Source organism: Cervus canadensis, chromosome 13 (assembly GCF_019320065.1).
Source record: "Cervus canadensis isolate Bull #8, Minnesota chromosome 13, ASM1932006v1, whole genome shotgun sequence".
NCBI lineage: Eukaryota > Metazoa > Chordata > Mammalia > Artiodactyla > Cervidae > Cervus > Cervus canadensis.
In genome coordinates this window covers 50,122,662-50,149,953 of record NC_057398.1, presented here as the reverse complement: position 1 = coordinate 50,149,953, position 27,292 = coordinate 50,122,662, and the positions used below count along the sequence as shown (strand labels likewise).

At 47.6% G+C, this 27,292-nt stretch overlaps 1 protein-coding gene across 4 annotated transcripts in view; it reads left to right on the top strand.

Annotated features, from left to right (window-relative positions):
* Positions 1-5,704: 5,704 nt before the first annotated feature.
* The window catches only part of EPHX1 (epoxide hydrolase 1), a 37,280-nt gene continuing 15,692 nt past the window's right edge, over positions 5,705-27,292 (top strand). Inside the window, exons 1-3 of one of the 4 annotated variants that reach the window (XM_043484815.1) lie at positions 22,575-22,720; positions 23,682-23,825; positions 25,666-25,853. In XM_043484815.1, coding sequence (XP_043340750.1) covers positions 25,671-25,853 — 183 coding nt within the window. In that variant the 5' untranslated portion in view covers positions 22,575-22,720; positions 23,682-23,825; positions 25,666-25,670. Of the gene's footprint in view, positions 5,858-22,570; positions 22,721-22,779; positions 22,918-23,681; positions 23,826-25,665; positions 25,854-27,292 lie in introns of those variants that run through there. The other 3 variants (XM_043484813.1, XM_043484814.1, XM_043484816.1) reach the window with 3 other exon arrangements.

Here is a 27,292-nt window from a genome sequence, read left to right as displayed (position 1 = left end):
GTACAGTTCTTCCATGTGTTCTTTCCATCTCTTGATCTCTTTAGCGTCTAAATCATGTATGCTAAATATACTATAATACTTATAGTAAACCATGTAGAAGCCAGAATAACTTCTCATACCTTACTATGTGAAAATCTCTTCCATCATTGGTAGCACCATATGCTAATAGATGACTGTTAAATATAGTTGATTATAAAAATGATGAGAAAATATAGCTATGAAACAATTCTGTATAACTGATGTTCTTATAAAATGCTGTCTTTTTAGGGTGTTTTGTAAAACAGTCACTTGCTATCACCATCCCCACTTCTTTAATGTCCCAGGGGATCTGTAATCCATTTATTTTGAAGTAGGTAACACTTCTGTGATGAGCAGCAGGTGATACGAGACTCTAATTCTAGTAAACTACATACAGGGTCTGGTGCAATCAATAATCTTTCAATTAGCATCTGAAAAGCAATTTATTGATAAGCATCCAGAGAGTAGCAAGTGTAGGGCAAGAGCCCAGTGGTGAATAAACATGAAGAAAAAGCTTGAGTGGAAGCAGCAGGAAATAGCAGTTTACTAGAACTGATAAAAGCCTAGAAATAAGAGCAGTGCAATACATGCTTTAGAAATCTAGGGAGAAAAGCAATGAATCTGGAGTGTCCAATGACCTAGAAATCTAGAAAGTAAGATTTTTTAATGAATTTGTATTTTTATCTGTATATGTTTTTTGATAAATAATCAAGGCTTACAGTAAAATATAACAACCCCCTTCCCTCATTTTTCTCAATCTACTTTTAAGTCTTTTGGCATTTATCGCTAGATATCTAAATAATATGCTTATAATGCATATTTCTTGGTTTGTCAATTTTAGACATTATCTATTGATTTTCTGTTATAATAGATAAATACAATGTATTATATACCCACCACTGCTGCTTCCACTGATCCTCTCAAGATAGGAACAATAATAATTTTGTGTTAAATCAATAGTACTTACATAATGATGAGGTAAATATTGCTCACTACACAGCCAAGCAGTATACCATGATTACATTTCCTTTCTTGAACAACTTTCTGTTTTTCTGTTGTTAATCATTTTCTTCCTTCACTTTATTTTTCTATCTTCCTTTCCTTAGTTTTTCCCCCCCAAATATGCCATCAGATTTGACAAATATCTGTTCATGTTATTTTCCAAAAAGTTAGTTCAGTTAATGTGTAATTTCACTTTCTCTCTGGAGACCTGCCTCCCAGCCATTGTCTTCCTCTTTCCATCTGGACCCTTTGCTTTCTAAGCCTGCTGCTCAGCTGTCAACCTAGGACTTCTATTGCTGTTCCTCTGTTAGACTCCCTGTTTCCCAAATACCATGTCTTCTCCTTTCATTTTTACCCCCTTGTTTTGCTGGAGTACATCCTCTAGTAATATGTCTAGAAATGGGTACATGAGAAGTAAAAAGGGTTTTAGTCCTTACATGTGTGAGGATGTCCTTTATTAATTTGCCCTGACACTTTATTATATAATTCTTCGTTGGAAATAGTTTCCCGACAACTTTTGAAGGCCTTGCTTCACTATTCTATGGTCTCCAGTGTTACTGCTAAGCAGTCTGAGGATATTCTGATTATTAAGTCTTTGTGTTGACTATTTTTGGTTTTGGGGCTTTCCCCCCGCTCTAGAAGCTTTTAGACCTTTTTCTTTAGTATTCTAAAATATCACAATGACATGACCTGCACTGTTGTTCTTCTGTTTGTTTGTTTTTTTCCCCATGGTGTCTTTTTAGTCTGAAAATTCCTATGCTGTGTTTGGGGAAAATTCTTGGATTACTTCTTTAATAATGTCCTTCTCTCTATATTCTCTTTTCTCTTCTATGGAGGAGCTTATATGTCTGGTGCCTTCCTGGATTGACTGGATTTTCTTTCTTTCTTTTTCCTTCCACTGTCTATCTCTTTGATTTGTGTTCCATTTTTCTGGGAGAACTCCTCAATTCTATCTTTGGACATTTCGCTTAAATTTTTAATTTTAAAAAGTGCTTTCTAATTCTCTGAATTGCTTCATTTTTAATCGTATCTTGTCCCTTCTTCATAGATACAAACCATTTCTTATGAGAATACTATAGTTTCCTCTGTCGCCTGTGAGTACGTTCTCTCTCAACTGTGGCTCTGCCTTTTAAGTGGGAGGCTTTCCCCAGTATCTGGTGATCTTTTACTGTTTAGAAGTGAGGCATTAAAGCACCAGTTGGAAGTCTGTGCACGTGGTGGGCAGTACCCTAACTGACCCCAGTGGATGGTGGTTAGACGGTGAGCCAGCTGTTTTGTTACGAGGCCCCCAGGCGTCACTATCTGCAGCTCTTCTGCCGGATGGCTCATTTAGTTAAGCAGCAGATCCTCTTCTTCCTGCCTGGGGATTAGTACCTGGGAATGGTGTTCTGTGAACTCAAGTGGGAAGGCGCTGAGAAGGGATTCCCAGGTTAAAGTGCAGACTTTCACTCGGTTCTACTGTTTTCAGGCAGGTGCCTCATCCCTGTTGTACCTGGGCCCAGTTAGTGCCCCTGAGGTGGAAAGAGTCTCAGTTCAGTTTCCAGAAAATAAATCCCTGGTCGGCCAGTGAGGGACGGCTGGTCACTGGCTTGGAGTGAGAACAGGCAACAGAAGGCACAAATTCTCCTTATACAAAGTTTAAATTAGTTCTCCTAAAGTTTTGTTTTGTTTTCCTTCCAATCTGTATGTGTGTGTGTGTGGTGGGGGGCAGGTTGGGAGGTAAAATACACATAACACCAAATTTGCCATCTGAACCATTTTAAGTGTACAGTTTGAGTAGTATTAAGTACATTCATTTATATTGTCATGCAGTCATTACCACTACCCATTTCCAGAACTCTTTCCATCTTGCAAGACTGAACTTCTATACCCTTTACACAATAACTCCCCATTATTGAGTCTTTTCCTTACATTCTTGGCAGACTCAGCTTGAACATGCAGGGACACTCAAGATCTACCATTTCCCACATCCACCCAAATTCCTACCTTCAGAGACTCCCCATACCTCTATCTCCTAAGATTTTGCAGGGCTCTAAGGCAGGGACTGGCAAACCTTTTCTGTATAAGGGCCAGATACTAAATATTTTAGGCTTTACAGGTAACTACTCACCTCTGCCGCTGTAATATGAAAGCAGCCACAGATGGTATGTAAACAAATGAGTGTGACTGTGCTCCAGAAAAACTTTATTTACAAAAATTAGTTGTGGGCCCAATTTGGCCCGAGGGCTATAGTTTAATGATCTCTACAAATCTAGGGCAAGAATCTGCCTGCTTCTGGTTGTAGAAAGGTTTTTAGCTTTATCTGTTCTGCTATATTAGTTGACTGATTTTCATCTTAAAAAATTCGTGACATCCCTCCTCTGCTGTTATCTTTTCTCCCAATCACCTTGTCCTTTTGGAGTTTATAGCTTTTCTGCACCTCGGTAGTGATTTTCATGGCGTTTTCAGTAGGAGCTGAGATAAAGATATATGTTTATTTGATCCATAATTTTTAAAACTTTTAATTTCAAAATAATTTAAAATTTATAGTAAAGTTGTTGCAAGAATAGTACAAGGAACTCCCATAAACTCTCTACCCAGAGTTACTAATTGCTAATATTTCACTGCATTTCTTTGTAATTCTCTCTCTCCATTTATATATATTATATATACATGTATATATATACATATATACATATGAGATGTATGTATAGTATATGAAATGGAATGAACATTTCGGATGTGACTCCTCAAATCCTTCAGTGTGTATTTTCTAAGATCAAGGATAGTCACTTAGAAAAAAATTCATTCTCAAAATCAAAATATTTTGCACTAATATAACGCTATCATTTATAGACTTTCTTCAAATGTCCCCAATCATATCAATTATATTCTTCATAGAAACGGTTTCTAGTTCAGAATCTAGTCTAAGAGTATCATATGTGTTTTCATGACTCTTCAGTCTCCTTTCACCATGAATGTTTTTACTTGCCTTTCCTTGCCTTTCATGATCCTGACATTTTTGAAAAGTATAGGCAAGTTATTTTGCAGAATATTACTTTAATTGGGTTTTTTCCTGAGGTTTCCTCATGATTAGATTCATATTATGCATTTTTGGCATAAAAGATGTTGTTTCCTTCCAGTGACTCAGGAATTGATCTACAGTTTTCATCCAAAACTGTCCCCCCACACACATTATTTTTAATTCTCCCCGATGTACCTGGAAACTCTCCAGACATTTGTGCAGAAGAACAGCCTTTGTTTTGACTTTTTAAAAGCACATAATTTATTCTAGAGATCACATTATACCCATTCTTTCAGTCTATAAACCTTTCAATAGCTTTTGACTGAAAGCTGAAATCTGAAATCTGTCTAAATTTTGCCCTGCTGAGTTGAACTCAGTGCCTTATTTACTATGTCTAGGTAGATTGTACTTTGAAATATCTAGCACTAGCTTAGATTTCATCTTCTAACACTGGGTGAATGATCTAACCAAGGACGAGGATATTAGGAAACAGGAGTGAGGAGTGAGGTTACCACCTCAGTGCAGTTTTTTTAATACAAAAATGACAGTTTTACTGAGATGTAATTCACATACTATAAAATTCATCCTTTTAAAGTGTACAATTCAGTAGTTTTTAGTGTATTCACAGAGTTATGGTGAGGCAACACACTCCAGAACTCTCGCTTGGAAAATCCCATGGGCGGAGGAGCCTGGCAGGCTGAAGTCCATGGGGTCGCACAGAGTCGGACACGACTGAGCGACTCAGCAGCAGCAGCAGTCATCACCAATATCTGATTTTAGGATGTTTTCATCATCACTGAGTTTGAAGTGTAACAAATTTGAGTCCCTTGGTAATGGCTTCTGTTTGAAAGATTTGGTGAGGGATGGAGGAATCTCACAGACTGCAAGTTTTGGAGTACAGAGATGTCAGAGACTGCAGGGATGAGATCAGGCTTCACTAGGAAGGTGTGGGATTAAAGAACAGTAGGATTTCATATTTGGATGCAGGAGAGCATCCTTTCCAGGTATACTACATAAGCAAAGGTTTGGAGAGGGGACTGAGTTGAATGTTTTTATTAGCCAGGAACGAGCTACCCTCCAGGCATGGAGCTCCACTTAGTAAATCTCAGTCCTCACCATGAAGACCTCTTTATGCGGGTTCAAATTTCACTCAAACTAGTGTTTCTCAGACTGTGTGTTGAAAGACAGGTTTGTAGATCACCAGCCCAGGTTGGATGCGTGAGACAAGTGCTCGGGCCTGGTGCACTGGGAAGACCCAGAGGGATTGGGTAGAGAGGGAAGTGGGAGGGGGGATCGGGATGGGGAATACATGTAACTCCATGGCTGATTCATGTCAATGTATGACAAAAACCACTACAATATTGTAAAGTAATTAGCCTCCAACTAATAAAAATAAATGGGGGGGGGGGGAGACAGGTTTGTTTGCTTTAAAATTTCCCAATTTGTCCTGGACACAACACACGTGTAAAATACAATAACAATGAACTGGTGAAAATATGAAACAAGTTACACAAGGCTTAAGCTTGGGGTTTGTTTGTTTATCGATTCAGTGAGTTTCTGAGAACTTCGGCACCGTTTCTGACCGCGGGCCGCACTTTGAGAGCCCTCTTCCAAAGCAGAGGCGGGCTTAGGAAGGTGCAGAGTCATCCGGGTGGCCCAGGTAACAGGGGCGGAGCGGGACTGAACCCCGGTGGCCCCGCCCGCCCGCTGGGGGGCCGAGCCCGGGCGGGGTCAGCGCAGGGTAGTCACGGAACGCGCGGATCGGGAGCAGGGGAACCCGGAGAGCCGGAGCCAGAGGGACCGCCAAGCCCAGGAGCCAGGGAGCCGACGACCGTAAGCGCTCCGGGGCGTCGTGCGCAGTTTCCCGGGGCCCGGGCGCTCCCAGGGTGCAGGGGCGCAACGCGATCCCGAGGGCTGGGGGACGCTGGCGGCGGGCGCCGTATGGCCAGGGCTCTGGGGAGACTTCCACACAGGCCTCCGCCGCCGCCCCTGCCCCGCCGCCCGCAGCTGGGTCCCAACCGAGGCCTCGCCGCGTGCGGTCCGCAGGCGCTCGGGATTCCGAGAAGAGGCCCGCACGCACTCTGCCAAAGGACTCGGGCGGGCGGGGGAGCGCAGCGGGGCCCCCCTTGCCTGGCTCTCCCGGGGAGTACAGCTTCCAGGGGGCGTCGGGCTCATGCAGTGAAACTGCACTTTGTTCCCGGAGTCCTAAAACCGACCTCAAGTCTTTTAGCTGAGAAGTCCTCTCACCATCTCTAACCGCGGTCCCAGTTTTTCTCTCCCGCTCCCGGCTCTTCTCTCTGGAGAGAAGGCCAACCCCGCCCAGCTCAGAGCCCAGGAGAGGAAACGTGGGTCCGGGAAAGAGAGTTCACCGCGCAGTAGGAGCCCAGGGATGTGACCAGTCTAAGGGCAGCAGAGACCCGAGACTCCTGCAAGCCTCCCTCCCCGGAGGGATGCTGGGGAACTTAAGCCTCTGGCCCCTCACCTGCCCGGCCCTTCTGAAGCCTTCGGGGCGCGGGCTCTGACGATGTTGTGACTCTAATTTTGATTTCTTTTAAAGCCGCGCCTCCCACCCCGTTCACTCTCCTCTACTATATAAACTTCAGGCTCCACAGAGCCTGCGTGGGCCCCTGACGCGGGGATGGGCAGACAGCCCTCTCTTAGCCCTGTCCCCGCCCCGCGGGCTCTGTACAGAGAACAGGAGTGAAAGGTGAGGGGGGACCTCTGCATTCGGCACCTCAGCACCCGGTACATCGGATGTGAGCTGTTGCGGGAAATTGTTGAGAACATTGGGGTTTATGCCTGTTTTAGTGACACTCTGCAGACGCCTCTGAATTCAGCATTAAAAGTTAACACTTAAAAGAAGCGGCCGCAGCCTGGAAAGTTAACACTGTCTTCTGGTGTGGTGGTTGCATCCTTCTGGGAGTAGGGGCTTGAGGACCTTGTGGGGGTCTTTCACTAGCCCTAGTAGGTCTGATTTAGCAAGAAACTCTGGGCTTCCCTGGTGGATCAGGGGTAAAGAATCTGCCTGCAGTGCAGGGGACGCAGGAGATGTATGTTCGATCCGTAGGTCGGGAAGATCCCCTGGAGAAGGGCATGGCAATTCACTCCACTATTCTTGCTTGGAGAGTTTCATGGATAGAGGAGCCTGGTGGGCTACAGTCCATAGGATCTCGAAGAGTCAGAAACGACTGAAGTGGCTTAGCACAGCACTGAGCAGGCTCAGCAGTTTCTCTTTCCCAAATGTCCACACCTAGAAGGGCTTTGTGATGACTTCCTCATGTTTCCCGAGCAAATCCAGAGGACTGACCATGTGTGCAGGCTCTGCCCCGGCCACGGGGGCTCAGCAGGGACCATGTCTTCATAGAGTCTTTAGTTTTGTTGGGGGAAAGATGGACAATACGCAAGATAAATTTGTAAAATATAACGTATGTTAGAAAGCCATGTGTGCCGGGGAGAAAAACAAAGCACTGAAGGGAGAAGTGGGGGGTGGGGTGGGGGAGGTGGAATGAGGGAGTGGCAGGCTGCTCTCTGGAGTGATGGTAGACCGGGTCAAGGACGTGCAAAGGCCCCATGCCCGGCATGTGCCTGGCACGGGTGAACTTTATGTCTGTCTGCTGAGTGTGGGCCAAGCTGCCACCTGCGTCCTTTGGTGTGAGTGATCTACTGGATAAACTGAACTGGCCCAGCCTGAGAACAAGAGGCTCCCCCACCTCCAGTTCCAAGAAAAAGAAAGTCTTCCATGGAAAATAACTGATCAGCAAGGCAGCCAGGATGAACTTCAACACCATCTGCTCCAACCCACATGCTCCCTGTGTGATCCCACCTGCCTCCCAAGCTATGCCTTAAGCACCGTGGCTGGTACAGACTTACAGGAGTGGGAGGTCTGTGGGACATGACGTACTGGGGGCTCTTTGGGCAGAGGGACCCTTAGCGAGAGGGCATCGGATCATTGGAAGAAGTGGGATGCCTCCCCTAGCCCCCTCCTGTGGTGTCCTTGTTTGTGTCTGAGGTCTAAATCCAGCATTAGCTGGAGGTCACAGGGAGCCCCTGTGTTATCACTGCACGGTGACCCACCCATGGACATAACCCAACATGCCCAGACTTGGTCTTTGTGGACTCGCACCTTGACTTTGTTCCCAGCATCCTATCCTGGCCCAGACATGAGAAGGGAGGGGCTGCCCAGGTTCCAGTTCTCCATCCTTGAGCTGAGATATTCAAAGATATGAAACACAAGTGGGTTTAAAAAAACAAGGCAGGGCTAAGTGTGCGCTGCTCGCTGCTGCCAAAGAAAGAGCCCAGTGCAGACCCACTTGGGCTGAAGTGGGCACAGAGCAAGCCTGTGGTGACTTGAGGGGCCTCTAGGATCCCATGCTCAAACCCCACCTCTGATCAAACCCTACATCCCGTCATGAGTGATCTTTTCCTTTGAGAGGTAATCCAGTGCCGTGGAAGAGAAGATCTGGCTGGTGTCTCTACTGTGCCAGTCAGGTCCCCTCTGTGGACCTCATCCATGAAATGAGGTTGGACTTTATAATCTGCAAAGCTTCTTACAACTCTATTATGTGATGATTCTGTGCATAAGAATCCAAAGGGATCTTCAGAAAAGGAAATGGGTTAGTGGGGAATGGTCAGCTTTGAGGGACTGGGGTGGACCTGCAGCCTATGCCAGATCCACTGGGGGCAGTGTCAAATGGAGTGAAGGGCCAGGCCCGGGGTGTGGGCCCGGGACAAAACCCCAGGCAGAGGTTGAGGGCCAAGGGTTAAGGCAGAAGGATCACTTCCCAGCCCAGCTGGCCCTGTGGGTTACCTGTGGGCTGCCTATGGGTAGCTCTTGACCTGAACTCTAGGAGCAGAGGATCCGGGGGCTTGTGATCAGGTAGGGGAGTTGCAGCAGGGAGAAGGCACCCCAGAAGTTCGTCCTAGAGGGAACCGAAGCTTTGCCAGGGAGCCAGTCGCCTCCACCTCCCTCCCTGAGTGGGGAGTGCTGGACGCTCCCTTGCCAAGAAGATAGCTGTGCAGTCCTGCCCTTGCACACTGTATTACTGAACAGGCAATTATACAAACCAAGTTCAAACTGAAACAGTCTCTTGGCATCAAGGGTATATAGCCAGCCCTCTGTAACCCTGGGTTTTGAGGCCATGGATATGGAATCTGCCAAGACAGTGGGCTGACTATATAAGGGACCTGAGCATCCATGGATTTTGGTATTTGGAGGTCCTGGAACCAGTCCCCCATGGATACTGAAGAAATAACTGTTTACATTCCTAAGGGTGGTTTATCCTTTGTCACCAGAGAGCAGCTATTTTCACTCTCTAAAGTCTAGCCGGAGAGCTTATCTCCAGGCAGGCTCCAGGACCTTCAGGGGAGTCTTCCTGTCCACTGGACCCCATTGTCTGTGTCTTGGCTTTGCTGTCAGGCAGTGGACACTTGTCACAAGGACCCAGTTGAGGGCACGGTCCAGCTACTACAAAGCCACATCTGCTAGGCTCTCCATCGCCCGACTGAAAGTGATTGCATTATGGGGAAAAAAAATACTCTTCTGTTTGGGGAGTTTAAGGACTTTCCGGAGGATTCTGTAGCTAACCCACAAACGGAGACCATGGGGCTTGTCCTAAGTCAGGAGCAGGCGTTTTGGCTGCCTTTAACATTTGGGAAGATTCATAAACAGACTGCATTAAAATGCAGTTTTGGCACTTACAAGCTGGGTTAACTTGGACAAACTATTTAACTTGTTGAAGCTTCATTTTTAAATCTCTTCAAAACAGAAAAACAAAAACTATTAACATGACTTACTTCTCGGGGTTATTGTAGAACATGAGATGTTGTGCTTAGAGTCTTCCTACCCCTATGGCCCAGCCCAGGGCTTCTTTGGGCTTCGTCCAGGGAGGTGGTGGCACCCAGATGCATAGTGATGTTCTGGAAGGGTTCTGAGCACCCCCTTACCCCCTATGGGCCCATTGGGCTGGCTCTAGCTGGGCTGTGGTCTGCAGTGTGAGCCGTGAGGGCAATGGGAAGCTGATCAGGAGTGAGCAGGAGGCCAGGTGACTCCGGCTCAGAGACCCCCTACTGCGCTCCTCGCTGGCTGGGCCTGTGCCTCACCCTTCCCCGAGGACCACCACCTCGGAATGTCCACCAGCAGCTCAACCTGGGGCTTGGCTTTTCCTGCGGAATGAGTGACCTTTGCGATACTGGGTGCGGCTTTCCTGTTGTATCACTCTTGTCAGAAGTGGAGAGACTTGGACATTTTGGAAAATAAGAGAAACAGGTTCCAGCGCCAAACTCCATGATTAACCCCATGAGTGCCAAGGGCTCAGGGAAGTCTGACTCTCTTACCAGCTCTTTGGAGGGAAATGGATGGCCTTTCCCGCTTTCCAGTTTTCTCCCTGTGAACCAGGCTGTCCCTGTGAGAAGGCAGGAGAGCAGCCTGGTCGCCAGCTGTGGAGAGGTGGCCCCCTGCCCTCACCCGGTTATGTGCCCCCTTCCCACAGGCAGGTCTCAGGGTCACGGTGATACTGTCAAGGTGGAACATCTTAATTTCCGAGTTGCCTGCTCAACCTTTGGTTGAACACCAGAAGTATTTTTAGCTTTTGTATTTCTTTTTGCAACCTAGACATTTCCACAAGCAGACTGACCCCACCAAGACAGCAGCAATGCAGAATATTCCTCTAAACTCCGACCTGAGTCCTTAGGGCTGCAGTACGTGAGCACAGGGACGCCTTTCTGTGCATTTTAGATAAGAGAGCCAGCTCAGGTGACCGCGCTGTGGCCCAGCCTACAGTGCTATTGTGTTACACACTACTGAGGAAGCGCCCAGACCCAGAGCACACTGCTGAGAAAGCCACCCTGGGGATGGGAGGAAGGGAGAGAGTGTGGTGAATGGTGGGAAGGAAATCCAACAGGTGTATTATATGGCCCACACCTATTATCTCCTGAATAGAAGTCTTTCTCTCTTCAAATAGAAAATGCCACGTATTGAAATTCCAGGAAGGTAATGCTTTTTCCTCATAGGCAGTGAACTGTGTTCCACTTGGGTTTTTCCTTTGGTGATTTGGAACCAACGGACAACTTGACAGGTCTTATTTTAATTGGCAGACGTGAGATGGAAAGGGTTCAAATAAAACTCCCTGAGCGTGAGTGTGTGCACCCTGTGGGGTAGAGAGAGAGCCTGCTCCCCACTTGTGTTGTTTAACTAAAAGTATTGGCTGAAGGTTGAGTGAATGAGTTTGTGGCCACCCCCGCTCCAGGGGTATTTAAAATCTGTGGAGGTTGCCGTCCCCTCCCTGAGGTGCTCTGGGCCAGCCAGCCCACCACATGGCCCCCCTTCACCATTCCAGACTTTCCTGTCAGATACTGAGGCTGCCCCCTCCTTATCCCAGGCTGAATCCTCCTGCCAATGCAGGAGACACGGCTTCAATCTCTGGTCCAGGAATATCCCCTGGAGAAGGAAATGGAAAGAAGCCCACTCTGGTATTCTTGCTGGGACAATTCCATGGACCGAAGAACCTGGCGGTCTATAGTCCACAAGGTTGCAAAGAGTCGGACATGACTGAGTGATTAAACAACATATCCACCCTGGAGCCCCCTGCTCTTCCCTCTCACAGAGAAACCTCCTTAACTTCCCACCTTTGTGCAGGTAGCACTTCCTCAGGGAAGGTTCCCTCAGCTTCAGCCTAGGTCTGTCTCCCCTACCTTAGTGTTCCCAGGATTGAAAAACAAAAAGTGAATGCCCTCTTTTTTTCACAGTCAAAAATTCCCTGTGTGACCACTTTGTTCACTCAGTAGGAGATGTACTTTATTCTGCCCATCTTGCAGACGGGGAGACTGAGGCATGGAGGAATGAAGTCACTGGCCTAAGGTTACCTGGCCTATGGCTGGCAAGTGGTAGAGCCAGGATTCAAAGCAGGCCATTAGTACCTGACCACCAGCCGAGCTGGCACCCTACTCCGTGATTTTCATCGGATCCGTGGTCACTAATTGTATTCTTCCTTTCTATCTATTCAGGTGTGTGTATGCATGTATAGCTGGGGACAGAGGGCAGGGTGACTCTCCAGGGCAGACGGGGATGTGTCTTCCTTCCCTCAGGACCCAGAACAGGGGCTGCCCCATCAGAAGGCTGCCCCCCACACTGTTTATACTTTTTTACATCCCTTTGTTTTTGCCTATAAACTACTTTTTCCTTTCTCCCAGATGCCGGCTCCAGGCTGCTCTCCCAGTTTTGGCTCCAGGTCTTTCAGGGAGATAAACACAGTCCTCACCCTACTGCAGAGGATTCTAATCAGCCCAGCCCAGATGACCTAACCCATGGACCCCGTCCACCTGAGGCCCTGCCGGCCACTGGGGCTCAGGGAGAGGGCTGTGAGTGGACAGTCTGGTCACGCGCTGGGCTGTGCAGAGTCGGGGAGGCACCTGCACCCAGGGCTTTCCCCCACCTACCCTGGGCCTGAGTGCTCTCTGCCACATCGGGTGTCGTGGTTGGGGAGCCCTGGGAGCCCCAGATGTGGCCATCTGTCGGCCTGCATTTGAGGAAGAACGTTCGTGGTTTGTGTTGGCAGGCCAGCCTGAGGTGGAGGGGAGGCTGTCTGTTATCCCCATTCTGCAGGCTGTGCCTCCCCCCACAGAGGAGCAAGGCTGGGTAGGGTGGGGAGGGGCCAAGCCTGCTGAGGCACACAGACCCCCAGCCCCACCTTTCTCTGGCCCGGAGTCTGGGGGCCCACAGCGTACCCCTCTGCCACGCCATTGTTGGCCAGTGGCTGGCTTCTCCCAGAAGGAGCGTGTGGTTCTCATGTCTGAATCCCTGTCAGGAAGACTTAGGACCACAGGGTGGAGTGAGGAATTCCCACATGGAGGCCAGAGCTGGGCCTTCTCCACAGGCTCAGGGCTGTGGCCAACCTTCTCGGGCTCTTCTTGTGAAGGACACTGGGGCTTAGGGTGGAGAGAGGAACTCCCACATGGAGGCCAGAGCTGGGCCTTCTCCACAGGCTCAGGGCTGTGGCCACCTTCTCGGCCTCTTCTTGTGAAGGACATTGGGGCATCTGGCCGAGGGCCAGGTACATGGTGAGCGCTGACTTGGAGTTAGCTGGTAGCTTTCTATAGTTTAGGGAGCATTTTCTAATTGCGAGGTTCTCGCCACCTGCCTGGTTTGAGGAAGGAGAGTCTCCCAGTTCAGGCTGTGCCCCTCCCCACCGTGATCGCCAGGATCCTGAGGCTGATCCTCACCCTCTAGATCTCAATCTTGATTCCAGCTTGTGCTGCATCCAGCCCGGCATTTCTCACCATGTATGCTGCATAGAAGTTAAATAAGCAGGGTGACAACATAGCCTTGACGTACTCCTTTCCCAGTTTGGAACCAGTCCGTTGTTCCATGTCCAGTTCTAACTGTTGCTTCTTGACCTGCATACAGGTTTCTCAGGAGGCAGATAAGGTGGTCTAGTAGTCCCATCTCTTTCAGAATTTTCCACAGTTTGATGTGATCCATACAGTCCAAAACTTTAGTGTAATCAATGAAGCAGAAGTAGATATTTTTCTGGAATTCTCTTGCTTTTTCCATGATCCACTGGATGTTGGCAATTTGATCTCTAGTTCCTCTTCCTTTTCTAAACCCAGCTTGTACGTCTGGAAGCTCTTGGTTAATGTAACGTTGAAGCCCAAAAGTGAAAAGTCGCTCCAAAAAGTGAGAGTCTTGGTTAATGTACTGTTGAAGCCCAAAAGTGAAAAGTCGCTTCCAAAAGTGAAAGAGTCTTGTCAACTCTTTTGCGACCCTGTGGACTATACAGTCCATGGGATTCTCCAGGCCAGAATACTGGAGTGGGTAGCCTTTCCCTTCTCCCTCTTCCCTTTTCCCTTCCCAACCCAGGGATCAAACCCAGGTCTCCTGCATTGCAGGCAGATTCTTTACCAGCTGGGCCACCAGGGAAGCCCAGCTGAAGCCTAGCTTGGAGGATTTTGAGCATGACCTTACCAGCATGTGAAATGAGTGCAATTGTGCAGTAGTTTGAACATTCTTTGGCATCATTTGGGATTGGAATGATAAGTGACCTTTTCCAGTTTTCTTTCCAGTTTTGTCCCCAAAGTAGCAGGAAGCTATTTAGGAGTTTTAACAGGGGCATGATGGGGTCAGATTTGGGTTTCCGGAAGATCGCTCTGGCCGCAGGGCACACTGGAGGAGGCAGAGCAGGGGTGAGTGGACCCAGCTGTAGTCCAGGGAGAGAGGGGCACCACCTGGGCACACGGGCGGGCTGGCGGTGGTGGAGGTGGATTTGTGGTATAATTGGGAGGTGGAGCTTCCGGAAGTCGCCTATAGATTGGATGTGGATGAAATGGAGGATGGGGGGTTTCAAGGCCATCGCCTGGGGTTTTGGCAGTTAGAAGTGGGTACTTCCAGCTACAGGGAGAGGGAACCACAGAAGAAGACAAAGTTTCAGGAGACAAGTGCAACTCAGATGCATTGGAGGAGGCTTTGAGACATTGAGGAACTGTCAAGTTGGCAGGTGGGTGCCTGAGTCTGTTGCTCAGAGCAGGTCTGGGTTGGAGATTCAAGTGTGTGTCCTCTGTCCAGAGGCGGCAGTGGGAACTGCGTGCACAGAAAGGAGTCCCGTTTGGACAGCAGGTCTCCCACAGCCCAGGCAGATTTCTTTACCCCATTTCATATGCTTGCCAGGCCCCCAGCTCTCAGATGCCGGTGGGTTTCCAGGTTTCCAGATTCACCTTTGTCTCAAGGGCTTCTTGGCCACTGGGAAGTCACACCAGCGAGTTTGTGCAGCTCTAGTGCTGTGAGGCGTCTGACTTACTCTTGGAGCAGGATCACAGGGAAGGGTCGCTCTTGTGGTCTTCTATACTTTAGGAAATGCATCATTATTTTATTTGGGGGCAGATAGTTCAGGCATGTGGTAAAAAAGATTTTTTCGACATACAGAAGTCTATTCAGTGAAAGTTTGTTTCCTCCTTGCCGGAGGCCACTGTTGCCAGGGTCTGCATGAACTCTGACGGTCTCCACATGACTCTGTGTGTCCTTTGGTCCACACCAATGTCACCCAGTAATCGTACACACTTTTTTGTACCCTACTTTTTTCACTTACCTATCATGGAGATCTTTTCATTTTAGCATATAGATTTACCTTCTGCACATATTCACTGTATGAATGTCACAGACCATTTCACAGTCCCGGAAGATGGAGTATTTATATTGTTTCGGTCTCCTGCTTTTACCAAAAAAAAAAAAAAAGCTGTAGTGAATATTTTTCTACATACGGCATTTTACTTAAAGGTAAATTCAGTATTTTGGAGGCAGAAATTCCTAGAACTAGAATTGCTGAGTCAAAGGTCATTTGTATCTTACATCTTGACAGGTATTACAAAATTGCTTCTCACCCAGGTTTTTATTTAAAGAAGAGTCTGCATAGTTGGAGTCAAGTGGGACAATATCCTTTTCTGTTCTCAAGAATGATGGCCCCATTCTTGACAATACCACTTTGAGGAGCCACCTACTGTGTTGTGTCTGTCTTTTGAGAACATACCTTTCTGTGACTGGGGCAGCAAGAAAGTGTTTATTTATCATGTTCTATAGCATTGAGATTGTATATAGCATTGAAAATTTTGAAAACTGAGCATTTGTTCTTAAGAGTATGTGCCCTGGAGGACTTGATATATTTTCTTTTCCCCCTGACTTTCTCAATCAGTTAGGATTACTTTAGGCTTTATGTAATAGAAAACTCAAAATAACAACAGCTCAGACAATATAGAAGTTTATTTTTCTGTTATACAAAGGAAGTTTGGAAGTAAGTAGTCCAGAGCTGGACTGGTGGTTCCATGATGAATGCAAGATCCTTCCATCTTTCCCCATCTTCTCTGATTTCCATCCTCAAGATCACTTCATGTTCCAAAATGGCTACCGGAGTCCAGCCATCATGTCTGTGTCCCAGGAAGCATGAAAAAGAAGGGGAAGGGCAGAATGTGCAGCTTTCCAGCTGAGTCAGAGCTCTCTACATAGTCTTCCACACACATACAAGACCAGTACCCTTGTGCAGGTTGTTCACTGGACAAGGAAACCATTCATATCATCATCATCATGGATTTGTATTTTTATTTCCAAGTGCTTTCTAGCAGATGGCAGTGAGGTGTCCTGTAACAAAAGCAGTATATTAGGTTCATTTTCTGACAGTATTTTGAGGAATGGATGTCTTTTCCTAATTCACACGAAGGTTCTGTCTAGATCACAGATGGCTCTGCCTCAAACACACTTCCAGCTCTTTGTCAGCACCTAATCACCCTGTCATACCGAGAGCCAAGAAATGTAGCGTTTAGCTGGGCTTCTCTGACTAACATAAAACTTCCAACGCTGAGAAGGAAGAGGAAAACATAGCTGGCAGTCTGCCACAATATCTCAATCTGGGAGCATGTCTGCTGGAGCAGCCAAATCACTAAGGGCAACTGGGGTGGAATGCTGGGTTTGAGTAATCTCCTGCCTTGGCCACCTTTTTCTCACGCAACCATGAAAGACTTACCTCCCAAGTGTATTTCCTTTCCTTGACCCCCTTGGGATCTAATTCACAGCAGAGTCCTCTGAATTGCAAACACGATTTCTAAGTTAAAACTCCTGAGTCAACTTCATCATGATGAAGTGACAATTTATAAAAGAGATAAGATAGGGACTCCTTTCAGTTAATACAGGAAGAAATTAAATGACTGCACTCCAAAGCTTGTAATCAACTCTTACACTGAACATGGATGTAGATTATTGTGAATCTTTGCTTATATTCCATGCACTTTCTTACTTTCATGTCTTTGCACATGCTCTCTCTCTTTTTTCACTTGTGGATTTTTAAATGCCCAGTGAATTTGTTTATTTATCCTCACTGGGTCTTAGTTGTGGCATGCAGGATTGAGTTGCAGTATGTGGGATTTAGTCCCCTGACCAGGGAATGAACCTGGGCCCCCTGCATTAGGAATGCAGAGTCTTAGTCACTGGACTACCAGGGAAGTCCTTGCACATGCTCTCTTTTCTCCCTTGATGTATCTCCATTCCACCATTATTTTCTGTCTGGTAAACTCCTATACATCCCTAAAAACCCTATTCAATGACCCCCATACTCCATGAAACATTTGTGGCAGGCTTACCACTCTTACCTTTGTACACTTCTCTTCCATCTGTGTAGATATTATTGTATCTATCATTTGAGGGATGTTATTTGTTCATTTGTTTGCCCTTCTAGAGTATGAACTTCAGCAGGCACAAGACTGTGTCTTGTTCCTTATGCCTGCAAAGAAGCCAGCTCATCATCACAGGCAGTGTTTGCCAAACCGCCCTTTGACCCATACTTGCTTTTCCAAGGCACCAATCCAGCTCTCTCATTTTCTTTAAAAGAGCAAAATGACTTCTTGATACTTTATACATTCCAATTGCAAACAGAGTTTTCTTTTGACTTTTAGCATCAATCTCATAGTGAACTGTTTGTTTTAAAACTGGTGTTTCTGCCCCAAGCATAACAGAAATACTTTACATTAAGTGAAATTCTTAGCCTGAGTTTACTTTTAACAATGCTAAAGAGAACTAAGCACCGCTTTTACTTGACCTCCTATATTTAAAATTGTCCTTTGCAAGTCAAACCCAGAAGAACAAAAGAAAAATGAAATAATAAATTGCTCTGTTTGTATATTTTAGGGGTAAAGATCACGATATTGCGCAATTAACTGTTTCAACTTGAACTAATTCCTGATTTTTTCCCAAGTTTCATAAGCTCATGCTCAAAGCTTCGGTACAGAATTTGGGGACTTAAGTTGCATACAATCCCGTTTCTTATCAGGGTAGTCAATTGTTTAGATTTCCCTCCAAGTTCAACATCTTAGAACTAAATGACCACCATCTTCCAGTTATTGTGTCTTTAAAAATATCTGGCTGCTTTGCAACAAAAACTCCATTTTCCTTTTGAGACCAACTAATCATTTTTTAAGGAAGGGTACTGTGACTCCAGGAAAAAAAAAAAAAAATGTTTTCATTCTGAAAGGCTCCTCACTTCCCCAATTCTTTAAGCAAAGTATTTTGCCAGTATTCTGGAAAAGTGCATTACAAGCAAAACAAAACAACAACCTATTAGATTAAATATATTTTTGGAAGCTTTGGAGTAGATGAATTAACCTCCAATTTCAGATGCTAGCCTAATAAAGCAGAGACTCTCATTTCGTGTTGTATTACTTCTGAATTTTTCATAGTATTTCCTAAATATTGATGTTTTTATGTGGATAGACTATTTTCTACACCAGCAGGAGCTGACCACACAGATGAGATAAATATAGCTTTCCTTGGAAACAGGAAGCCTTAGTAAACAGAATTCTACACCCTAATGTAACTTCTCAGAACAGAAAAGAATGGGGACTACCCTCCAGAGACATCTATTGCAAAACACTAGTAGCCAAGCGGTATATAACCTTGCACTTTCCTTAACCTTCAAGTTTGTCTTCGGTGAGAGGAGGCCAGTAGATGACCATGCCATGCACTCTCCTACTCCCAGTCTGCTTATGCAAGTCTTTAGCAGGGTCCTAGGCCTGTCGTCTAACAGGGGTAGGGACAGGGGTCCTCTGGGGTCTCTTGAGGCATGAAAATTCCACGTAGTGATAAAAGCACACATTTGTGGAGTACCTGCTTTGAGCCTGTGAAGTTAACACTATCCCCATTTTACAGATGAGACCACAGATGGTGACTCAGTTGGTAAAGAATCCACCTGTAATGCAGGAGACCACCTGCAATATGCAGGAGACCTGGGTTCGATCCCTGGATTGGGAAGATTCCTTGGAGAAGGAAATAGCAACCCCACCAGTATTCTTGCCTGGGAAATCCTTTGGACAGAGGAGCCTGGCAGGCTACAGTCCATGAGGTCGCAAGAGTTGGACATGACTTAGCAACTAAACCACCACCATCACAGATGCTCAGGGTGGTTTGGGAAGTTGGCCAAAGCCCTTCAACTGGTAAATGGCAGAGCTGGACTTTGAATTACTCAGACAAGGAAGCATGCTAGAAGATCCCTTATTGTAAACTCCCAAATGTTCCAGTTCTTAAAGGTAGTCTGAGTTGCTGTTGGAGGCAAGGGGGTTCCCGTGGAATGAAGGTTCTGCAAGAAAGTCAGGCTGGCTCCTCAAATAGGAGCACCAAAGTGGGCCACTGGGCCTCCCCAAACTCGCAAGTTGTTTGCATTTTCCTTATGTTATGGTGGGACTGAGCGACACTTCATTTCCAGGGACCCAGTGACTAGGTCTGCCCTCTAATGTCCCACCTTCTTCCAGGAATCAAGCTACCAGTGGCTGATTTCTGAGTCAGTTAGTCTTACTGAGTAAAGAAAGCTTGGGTTGGGGTGCCACAGTTGAGGGGTGGCATATAGGCTATGGGGAGGCCTCTGACCATGGCCACCCCAGACTCATTAGAGGGCATCCTGGGGGTGAGTCCTCAGTCACCCTAGATTGGGAAGATTCCCTGGAGAAGGAAATAGCAACCCTACCAGTATTCTTGCCTGGGAAATCCTTTGGACAGAGGAGCCTGGCGGGCTACAGTCCATGAGGTCGCAAGAGTTGGACACGACGGCAGGATCACCCGCTGAACTGCGTCAGTGCAGTTGCCCAAGTCTTGCTCTTCAAGCCTTTCTTTTCTAGACCTGTCTATACACTGCACTCAGTGGAGAGTTTACAATATAGTGCTTGAGTCCAAAGAAAAGCACCGTGCTGAAGTCTCTTATTATAGATCAGTTTTGCTTGTTTTTGTCCTCTATACAAACAGAGTCATATGGTGAGTTCTCTTTTGTGTCTGGCATCTTTGGCCCAGTGCTGTTTGTGGGACAGATCCATGCCACTGTGTGTAATTATAGATTATTTGTTCTCCTTGTAGGGTGTTCCATTGTATCAATAGACCATTAATTGCAGTGGGAGGACATTTGGATTATTTCCAGTTTTGGCTTCTACAGGTCAGACCTGGATCATGTGGCTATGAACATTCTAGGTTGTGATTTTTGGTAAACATGTGAACACGTGGACACATTTTGGTTGGATCTATACTTAGGAGTGAATTGCTGAGTCATAGAGTTGGTATCCGCCCAGTTTTAGTCGATCTGCTAAACAGGCTTCCAGAGTGACTGTTTGAGTCTCTTGTTACATGTTTTTATAGTGATTAACAATTTTTATTATTTTTTTATATTTATTTCTCTGGCTGCATCAGGTCTTAGTTGTAGCACTCAGGATCTTCTGTTGCTGTGCACCACTTCTCTAGTTGTGGGGTGTGAGCTCCATAACACATAGGCTCAGTAACTGTGGCTTAGTTGCTCCGAGGCATGTAGGATCTTAGTTCCACAACCAAGGATTGAACCTTTGTTCCCTGCATTGCAAGATGGATTCTTAACCACTGGACCACCAGGGAAGTCCCTCCTGTTCCATTTTAATTCATCCTAGTTTCTCTCTAGGACTGTTACCTCAATTCCAGTTTTGATGGGACCCTCCACCTACCCTTCCACCTTCAAGGTCAATGTCTTATCTGTGTCCAGTTGTCAGACTGAGGCCCACCAGCCAGAAGTGGGCCTGAAACCCCAAACCCCCCAGCTTCAAGCATGTGTTTGCACTGACTTGGAGGGGACAGAAGAAACAGAAGCTGGAGGCTGGGGGAAGACAGGAAAGACTCCTGCAAGGAAGGTGACTTGGACAGTATGCCAGCATTGCCCCAGCTTCTTTCCAAGCTTTCCGAGGTCCCACTGCCCCCATAGTTGCAGACTGTAAGAAGGAGAGGTTATGGAATTTCTCCCCACCAGGAGAATAAAGTTGGTAAAACATGAGAGTTGGGCTGCTGAGACTTTCACGGGTCTGGCTGGGGGGCGGCAGGGTCCTCTGGAGCTGTCACATTTAGTTTACATTTAGTTCTTCTGGGATCTTGGACTCTGTGGATGTGGAGTCATGGTTCCACCCTTCCTCCATAACAGGAGGGTACTTGGATCCAGCTTTCTGCATGGGACCAGTTTACCAGTCTGTGCACAGAGAGAGGCTCTGCGATGCTCACCTGTTACCTTCAAGACGATATTTTCTCTTTGCTTCTTGATTCTGTAGAAGGGTCACAGTCCCTCCTACCTTGGTCAGACCCAAGTGTTTATTCAGTAACTGTTGGTGAGATTCCTGTATCTGCCAGAACTGGGTTCAGTGTTCACTGGAATACCTTGGGGAGCAAGACAGATGGCCAGCCTTCTTCGAGTTTATAATCCAGTCTAGAATCCAGGGGTTCTCAAAGTGTGGTCCATGGACCATAGGCAGCAGCACTGCTTGGGAATTAGTTAGAAATGTAGATTCTCTGGCCATACCCCAGATCCCTTGAATTGTTCAACAAGCTCCTCAGATGATCCAACACATGATAAAGTTGAATCACTGACCTGCAGTGTGGGTTCTCCACTCTATTGAGGGCAATTTCTCCCCCAGGGAACACTTGGCAATATCTGGAGACATGTAATGTCATCCCACATTGGGAAGGAGGTGGTATTACTGGCTAGAGGCCAGAGATGCTGTTACATTGCACAGGCTGTGGCTCAGATGGTAAAGCATCTGCCTGCAATGCGGGAGACCCGGGTTCTATCCCTGGATCTCCTGGAGAAGGAAATGGCAACCCACTCCAGTACTCTTGCCTGAAAAACTCCACGGACAGAGGAGCCTGGTAGCTGACAGTTCATGGAGTCGCAAAGAGTCGGACACGACTGAGTGACTTCACTTTCACTCTTCACTAAGAATTATCTGATCCAAAATGTCAATTGTGCCAAGGTGGAGAAACCTTGCCCTGCACCAGTTACAATAGAGCGCAGGAGTGCAGTGGTCCTTTTCTCCTTTTTTTTTTCCGGATGTGCTGCTCCCTGGCCTCATGGCTTTGGGTGAGTTATGGCCACCTCTGGACTCAGTTTCCCCAGCTATGAAGTAAAGGGGCTGGACTCGGGTTGCTGAGTTCCTCTTCAGCTCGGCTGTTCAATGGCTCCAAACTAGCGACTGGCCGGCCCAGAGAAGCTGGGCTGATGCAGCCCCTCTCTTCCCCTGGAGGTGGGGATAGGCGGTTGGAGTAGGGAGCTGTGTCACCTGCCTGGAGCCACCCCCTCCCCCAACCTAGGCTGCGACAGCCAGAGTGCAGTTGGCCTTGGATTTCCCGGTGAACAGTGCTCTTCCCCCTTGTGGGCGATGTTGCTTCAACCGGCCCAACCCCAAAGAGTCCGCTCTTGGGAGAAGAGCCATCAGCTGGCTCCACGCCATCGCCTACTTTGTGCAAGGAATTGGGCAGGCAGAGTGGCGCCGTCTCTCCTGAGCCTCAGACTTCCACTTTCCTCATACTCTAAATAAAGCAGCAGCCCTAAGCAGGGAGATCCGGAGGTCTGAAAGCCGCCGCGGGACTCCGAGACCCTCCACGTCCCCGGCGGTGAGCGTCTGTCTAGGCTTTCACTGACTGGCCTGAGAGCGTGGGGGCGGAGTTAAGCCTAAGGATGGAGGGGCTGAACTCTGATTGGTCTGACTCAGAGGTCCCGCCTCTTCTCGGAGTTCTCGGACCAACCACCTCTTTCCTTATGGACCCGCAGCTCCAGTGAACAGGGAAGGGGAAGAGCTTGTTTATTATTATCTAATTTGGGGGGAAAAATATTCTGACCTGAGAGAGGCCTCCCGTGCAGTCGTGGCTCGCCTGTGCTCTGACTGGGACCCAAAGGGCAGGTATGCAGGCTTGAGGCTGGAAACAGATGCTGAGAGGAAATAAGATGGGGTGGGTAGGTCGGGGAGGCAGGAGCAACATACCCAGCGACAGACCGGGAATGAATGCTTTGACGACAGATTCTAATCCTCCAAAGTGCGATGTGATTTGGGGCCAGTCCCTTGCCTGCCCTGGTTCTTACCTTAAGTGATAAAGAAAGGTCAGTGAAATTTGGCTCCTTAGTGGGTGGATTTGCATGGGCCGTGGTTTATCACATCCCTTGAAAACCCACCAGCAGACAGTCAATACCTGTTACACCGGGCTAACCTTGAGCGCCTTGCTTCATGTGCATTTAATACCTGCTAATAAATAAAGGGTAGTTGCTGCTGCTGCTGCTGCTAAGTCACTTCAGTCGTGTCCGACTCTGTGTGACCCCATAGACGTCAGCCCACCAGGCTCCCCTGTCCCTGGGATTCTCCAGGCAAGACCACTGGAGTGGGTTGCCATTTCCTTCTCCAATGCGTGAAAGTGAAAAGGGTAGTTAATAGGTGGCAAATTAACACACTGCAGTAAAGCTTGCTTTGTAATCTGAGATCAATAGCACTAAAGCACCATCCTTGAACCAAGAACTAATATTCTTATTATCTTAATTACGGTGCAAGAGAAAGGGCTTTAAACTTTCTCCTTGAATCTGTCACTTTGCCCTGGGCTATGCCAGCATGGCCCATCATGGTGCCCCTTGTCCAGGTCCCCAGAGTTTAGATACAGTGCTTGAATATTGATCATTTCAACACTGTAGCTCATGGTTCTGTTTGTTGTCGAAGTCCAGGGGAGATAACTGTCTGCACACATATCAGATCTGCTAGGTTGGTAGCACCCAGCAATTGTTAAAAGGCAGTAGAGGGTGAAGGTGGCAACTGCAGGCCCCTAGCATGGATCTGGGTGCAGTATTTCATAACTCTGTTTCCCTGGCTGCTTCCCAAGGAGCTGCTCAGAGGATGAGAACTCAGAGTTCACATGGACAAGTGAAAGCCCTGGGATAATTCAACACAGAAAAGGGACAGTAGGGCATTTATAACCCAGTGGAAAATGACAACCATGCTCTTGACCTCTCTGTGCTGAAGTCAGGTAAGGAGGGTGATGTGTATCATTCACTTGGGAGAATAAAGTTAACCCCTCTTGTTCATTATGACTGCAGCTCCCTTGACAACATCCTGCAACATCTTATTTGCATCCACTGTATATGTTGATCGCACACATACTGGCAAAGTGCCTTTCTGTGCCAGACATTATGCTGGGCACTGTGGTCAGGGCAGGGGCTAGGATAGACACAGTTCTTGTCTTCCCAGCTCCAGACTCTTACGTTGTGACCCACCCGACAGGTGAACCATGTCTGTCTCTTCCTGCTGCCAAGGGCAGCTCTGCTCTCTGCTTTCTGTCTTTTCCCACACGCTCCCCAGCACCTCACAGCCCCTGCCTTCGAATACCACAAAGACTAGCAGCTGGCTCTTCTCAAAGGGGAGGGGTTTCCCTGGCAGAGACAGAGCATCTCTTTGTGGGAAGTGGGAGAAGCCTGTGCATGTTTTCTTGGCAGAGCAAACCGCAGGGCCTTGGCAAGCCCCCAGCAGTGGATCGAGGGCACACTGGGGTGGGTTTGCTAGCGGCATCCTCCCCCTGCCCCAGGTTTCCAGGGGAGAGTTGGGCTGGGCCTGGGAGGTAGCTCTGCCGAGGTCTCTGGCCTGAGGATGGCGCCCATATTCACGCACATTTCTCTGACTGTGAACCTTCAGGGGAGGGGGGTTACTTCCTTGGAAATGTGCAAAATGAATAGCTAGATAATAATGCCGAGCCATTGTCCGCCTGGTATTGGTTTGCAGGCACTAAGCTCTTCTTTCTTCCCCTTTTGCGAAAAAAGTAGGGGAGTCAGACAAATGATTAAAACATCTGAATTTATGTGAAATGTAATAGGCAAGTCTGTAGACAGAAGGTAGATTAGTGGCTGCTTAGGGCCGGGGTGGTGTGGGGGACAAGTGCCAGTAATAGTTAAAGGGTACAGGGTTCCTTTTTGTTGTGATGAAAATGTTCTAGAATTGTGAATATGGTTGCATGTATCTGTGAATATACTGAAAACCACTAGATTACATGGTATGTGAATTAAATCACAATAAAACTGTTGACAACCAGCTGAGATATATGGCCACATTTGGGCCACTGAACACTCCACCAACCTCGGATGCACTTAAACTCCCAACTCTTCAGACCTCCCCCCTTGCCCTGTATGTACACCCTGAGGAGAGGCCCCTCTCAGGGAGAGACAGCAAGGGGCAAGCATGACTCCATCTCCTCTCCTGAGCCCATTGCTCAGAGATGTCCCTGCTCGTCCTGTGAGGGAGGGGACGTCACAACAGTGGAGAGAAGCTTCTCAGAAGTGTCTGGAGGAAGAGACCCCTCAGAGAACCACGAGGCCTCAGACATGCAGAGCCCACCACCCAAGGCTATGCAGACGCCAACCCAGCTTCATCTTTTCTAAATCTGATTAATGAATTCCATAGCTTGGTAGGATTATGGTGATTTTTGTGGCTTTCCCTATTGTTTTCCAATTTTTCGATACTATGCTTATGTTGGGCTTCCCTGGTGGCTCACCAGTGAAGAATCCGCCTGCCAGTGCAGGAGATCTCGGTTTGATCCCTGAGTCGGAAGGTCCCCTGGAGAAGGAAAAGGCAACCCTCTCCAGTATTCTTGTCTGGAAAATCCCATGGACAGAGGGGCCTGGCGGGCTGCAGTCCATGGGGTGGCAGGAATTGGACAGGACTTAGCAACTAAACAACAACAAATGCTGATATTTTTTTCATGTCAAAAGTACACAAAATCGAGGGTTGGGTGGGAAAGAAGTCAGGATTCTGGCATTTCCAGCCAGAGGTCAAGGGCTATCTGGCAGACTGTTGTTGATGGGCTGTTGCTTTTGCAGGAGTCATGTGGCTGGAAATACTCCTCGCCTCAGTGCTGGGCTTTGTCATCTACTGGTTTGTCTCCAAGGGCAAGGAGGAGACTTTGCCCCTTGAAGATGGATGGTGGGGGCCTGGGGTGAGGCCCACAGCTGAGGAGGATAAGAGCATCCGCCCATTCAAGGTGGAAACATCAGATGAGGAGATCAACGTAAGGCACCTCTTTCCCGGTGGCTGAGCAGAGGGGAGGGCGGTGAGGGCCGGGAGGCCCCATCTGGGGTTGGGCCTCAGGCTAGCCCTGGCACCAAGGAGGGTCTTCCGAAGTGGTCCCTCTAGGGCTGTTTTCTGCCTGCTTTTCTCCCACTGGACTCACCTACTCTGCCCACCCATCCCTTCTGCGCCTTCCCCCTCCTCTGTCTCCACGTTCCCGGTTCTTAAGGCCCAGCAGTGCCCGCACGAGGAAAGGAATGCCAGCTGAATCCAGCTACCTGCATTAAGGGTCACAGAGAGCAGCTGTTTCTGCCTCCTCTGTGCCCCACCTGAAACCCTGGGAATGAGCTTGAAGGCAGAAGTGAGGCCCTTCTTGGAGCCTGGGTGGAGATCATGAGTGAAAACAAGCCTGTGGTGACATAAACTGCAGCAGCACAGAGAACCTGGCTCAGGGCCAGCTGTGGCCAGGCACCTGCTGTGTCTTTAGCCCCTCGTGATCACGTGCAGTGACTGCGGTCATGTAGAAACTGAAGCTTAGAGAGGCAAAGCAGTTGATGCACAAGTGACTGAGATAATAAGCTGGAGGATTTAGACTCAGATCTGTCTAATGCCAAAGCCTGGGCCCCATCCTGTGCACACGGCTGGAATCACGGGGATAGGTGTGACCCTGGAGTGGGCTAAGCAAGGCTTGAACAGGACCGGGAGGGTGGGTGGGACCCGGGACATCCCTCCCCATTGTTTCTTTCATTCTGTGGGTATGGGAGCACCTACTATGTGCAGACCTAGTGCCGAGTACTTGGAAGAAGAGAGAGAGCCTTCCCTCAAAGAGCTTCTCGTCCAGCAGTTGAGAAGAGGAGCAGACAGTGAAGAATCCCCCTTGCAATGCAGGAGACCCGGGTTTGATCCCTGGGAAGATCCCCTGGAGAAGGAAATGGCAACCCACTGCAGTGTTCTTGCCTGGAGAGTCCCATGGACAGAGGAGCCTGGCGGGCTACAGTCCATCGGGTCACAAAGAGTCAGACATAAATAACTAAGTGACTAACACACACATACTCACATATAGTGTATCACTTAACACTGTGTATCAGAGTCAGCAAACCTATTCTGCTACCTTCTTTTTAAAATTTAATTTTTATTTTACATTGGAGTATAGTTGATTTACAATGCTGTATTAGTTTCAGATGTACAGCAAAGTGAATCAGTTATAAATATTACATATATCCATTCTTTTTCAGATTGGAACCTGCCTGCAATGTGGGAGACCTGGGTTCGATCCCTGGGATGGGAAGATCCCCTGGAGAATGGAAAGGCTACCCACTCCAGTATTCTGGCCTGGAGAATTCCATTGACTGTATAGTCCATGGGGTTGCAAAGAGTCAGACACAACTGAGCAACTATCACTTTTCCATACAGGTTATTACAGAGTATTGAATAGAGTTC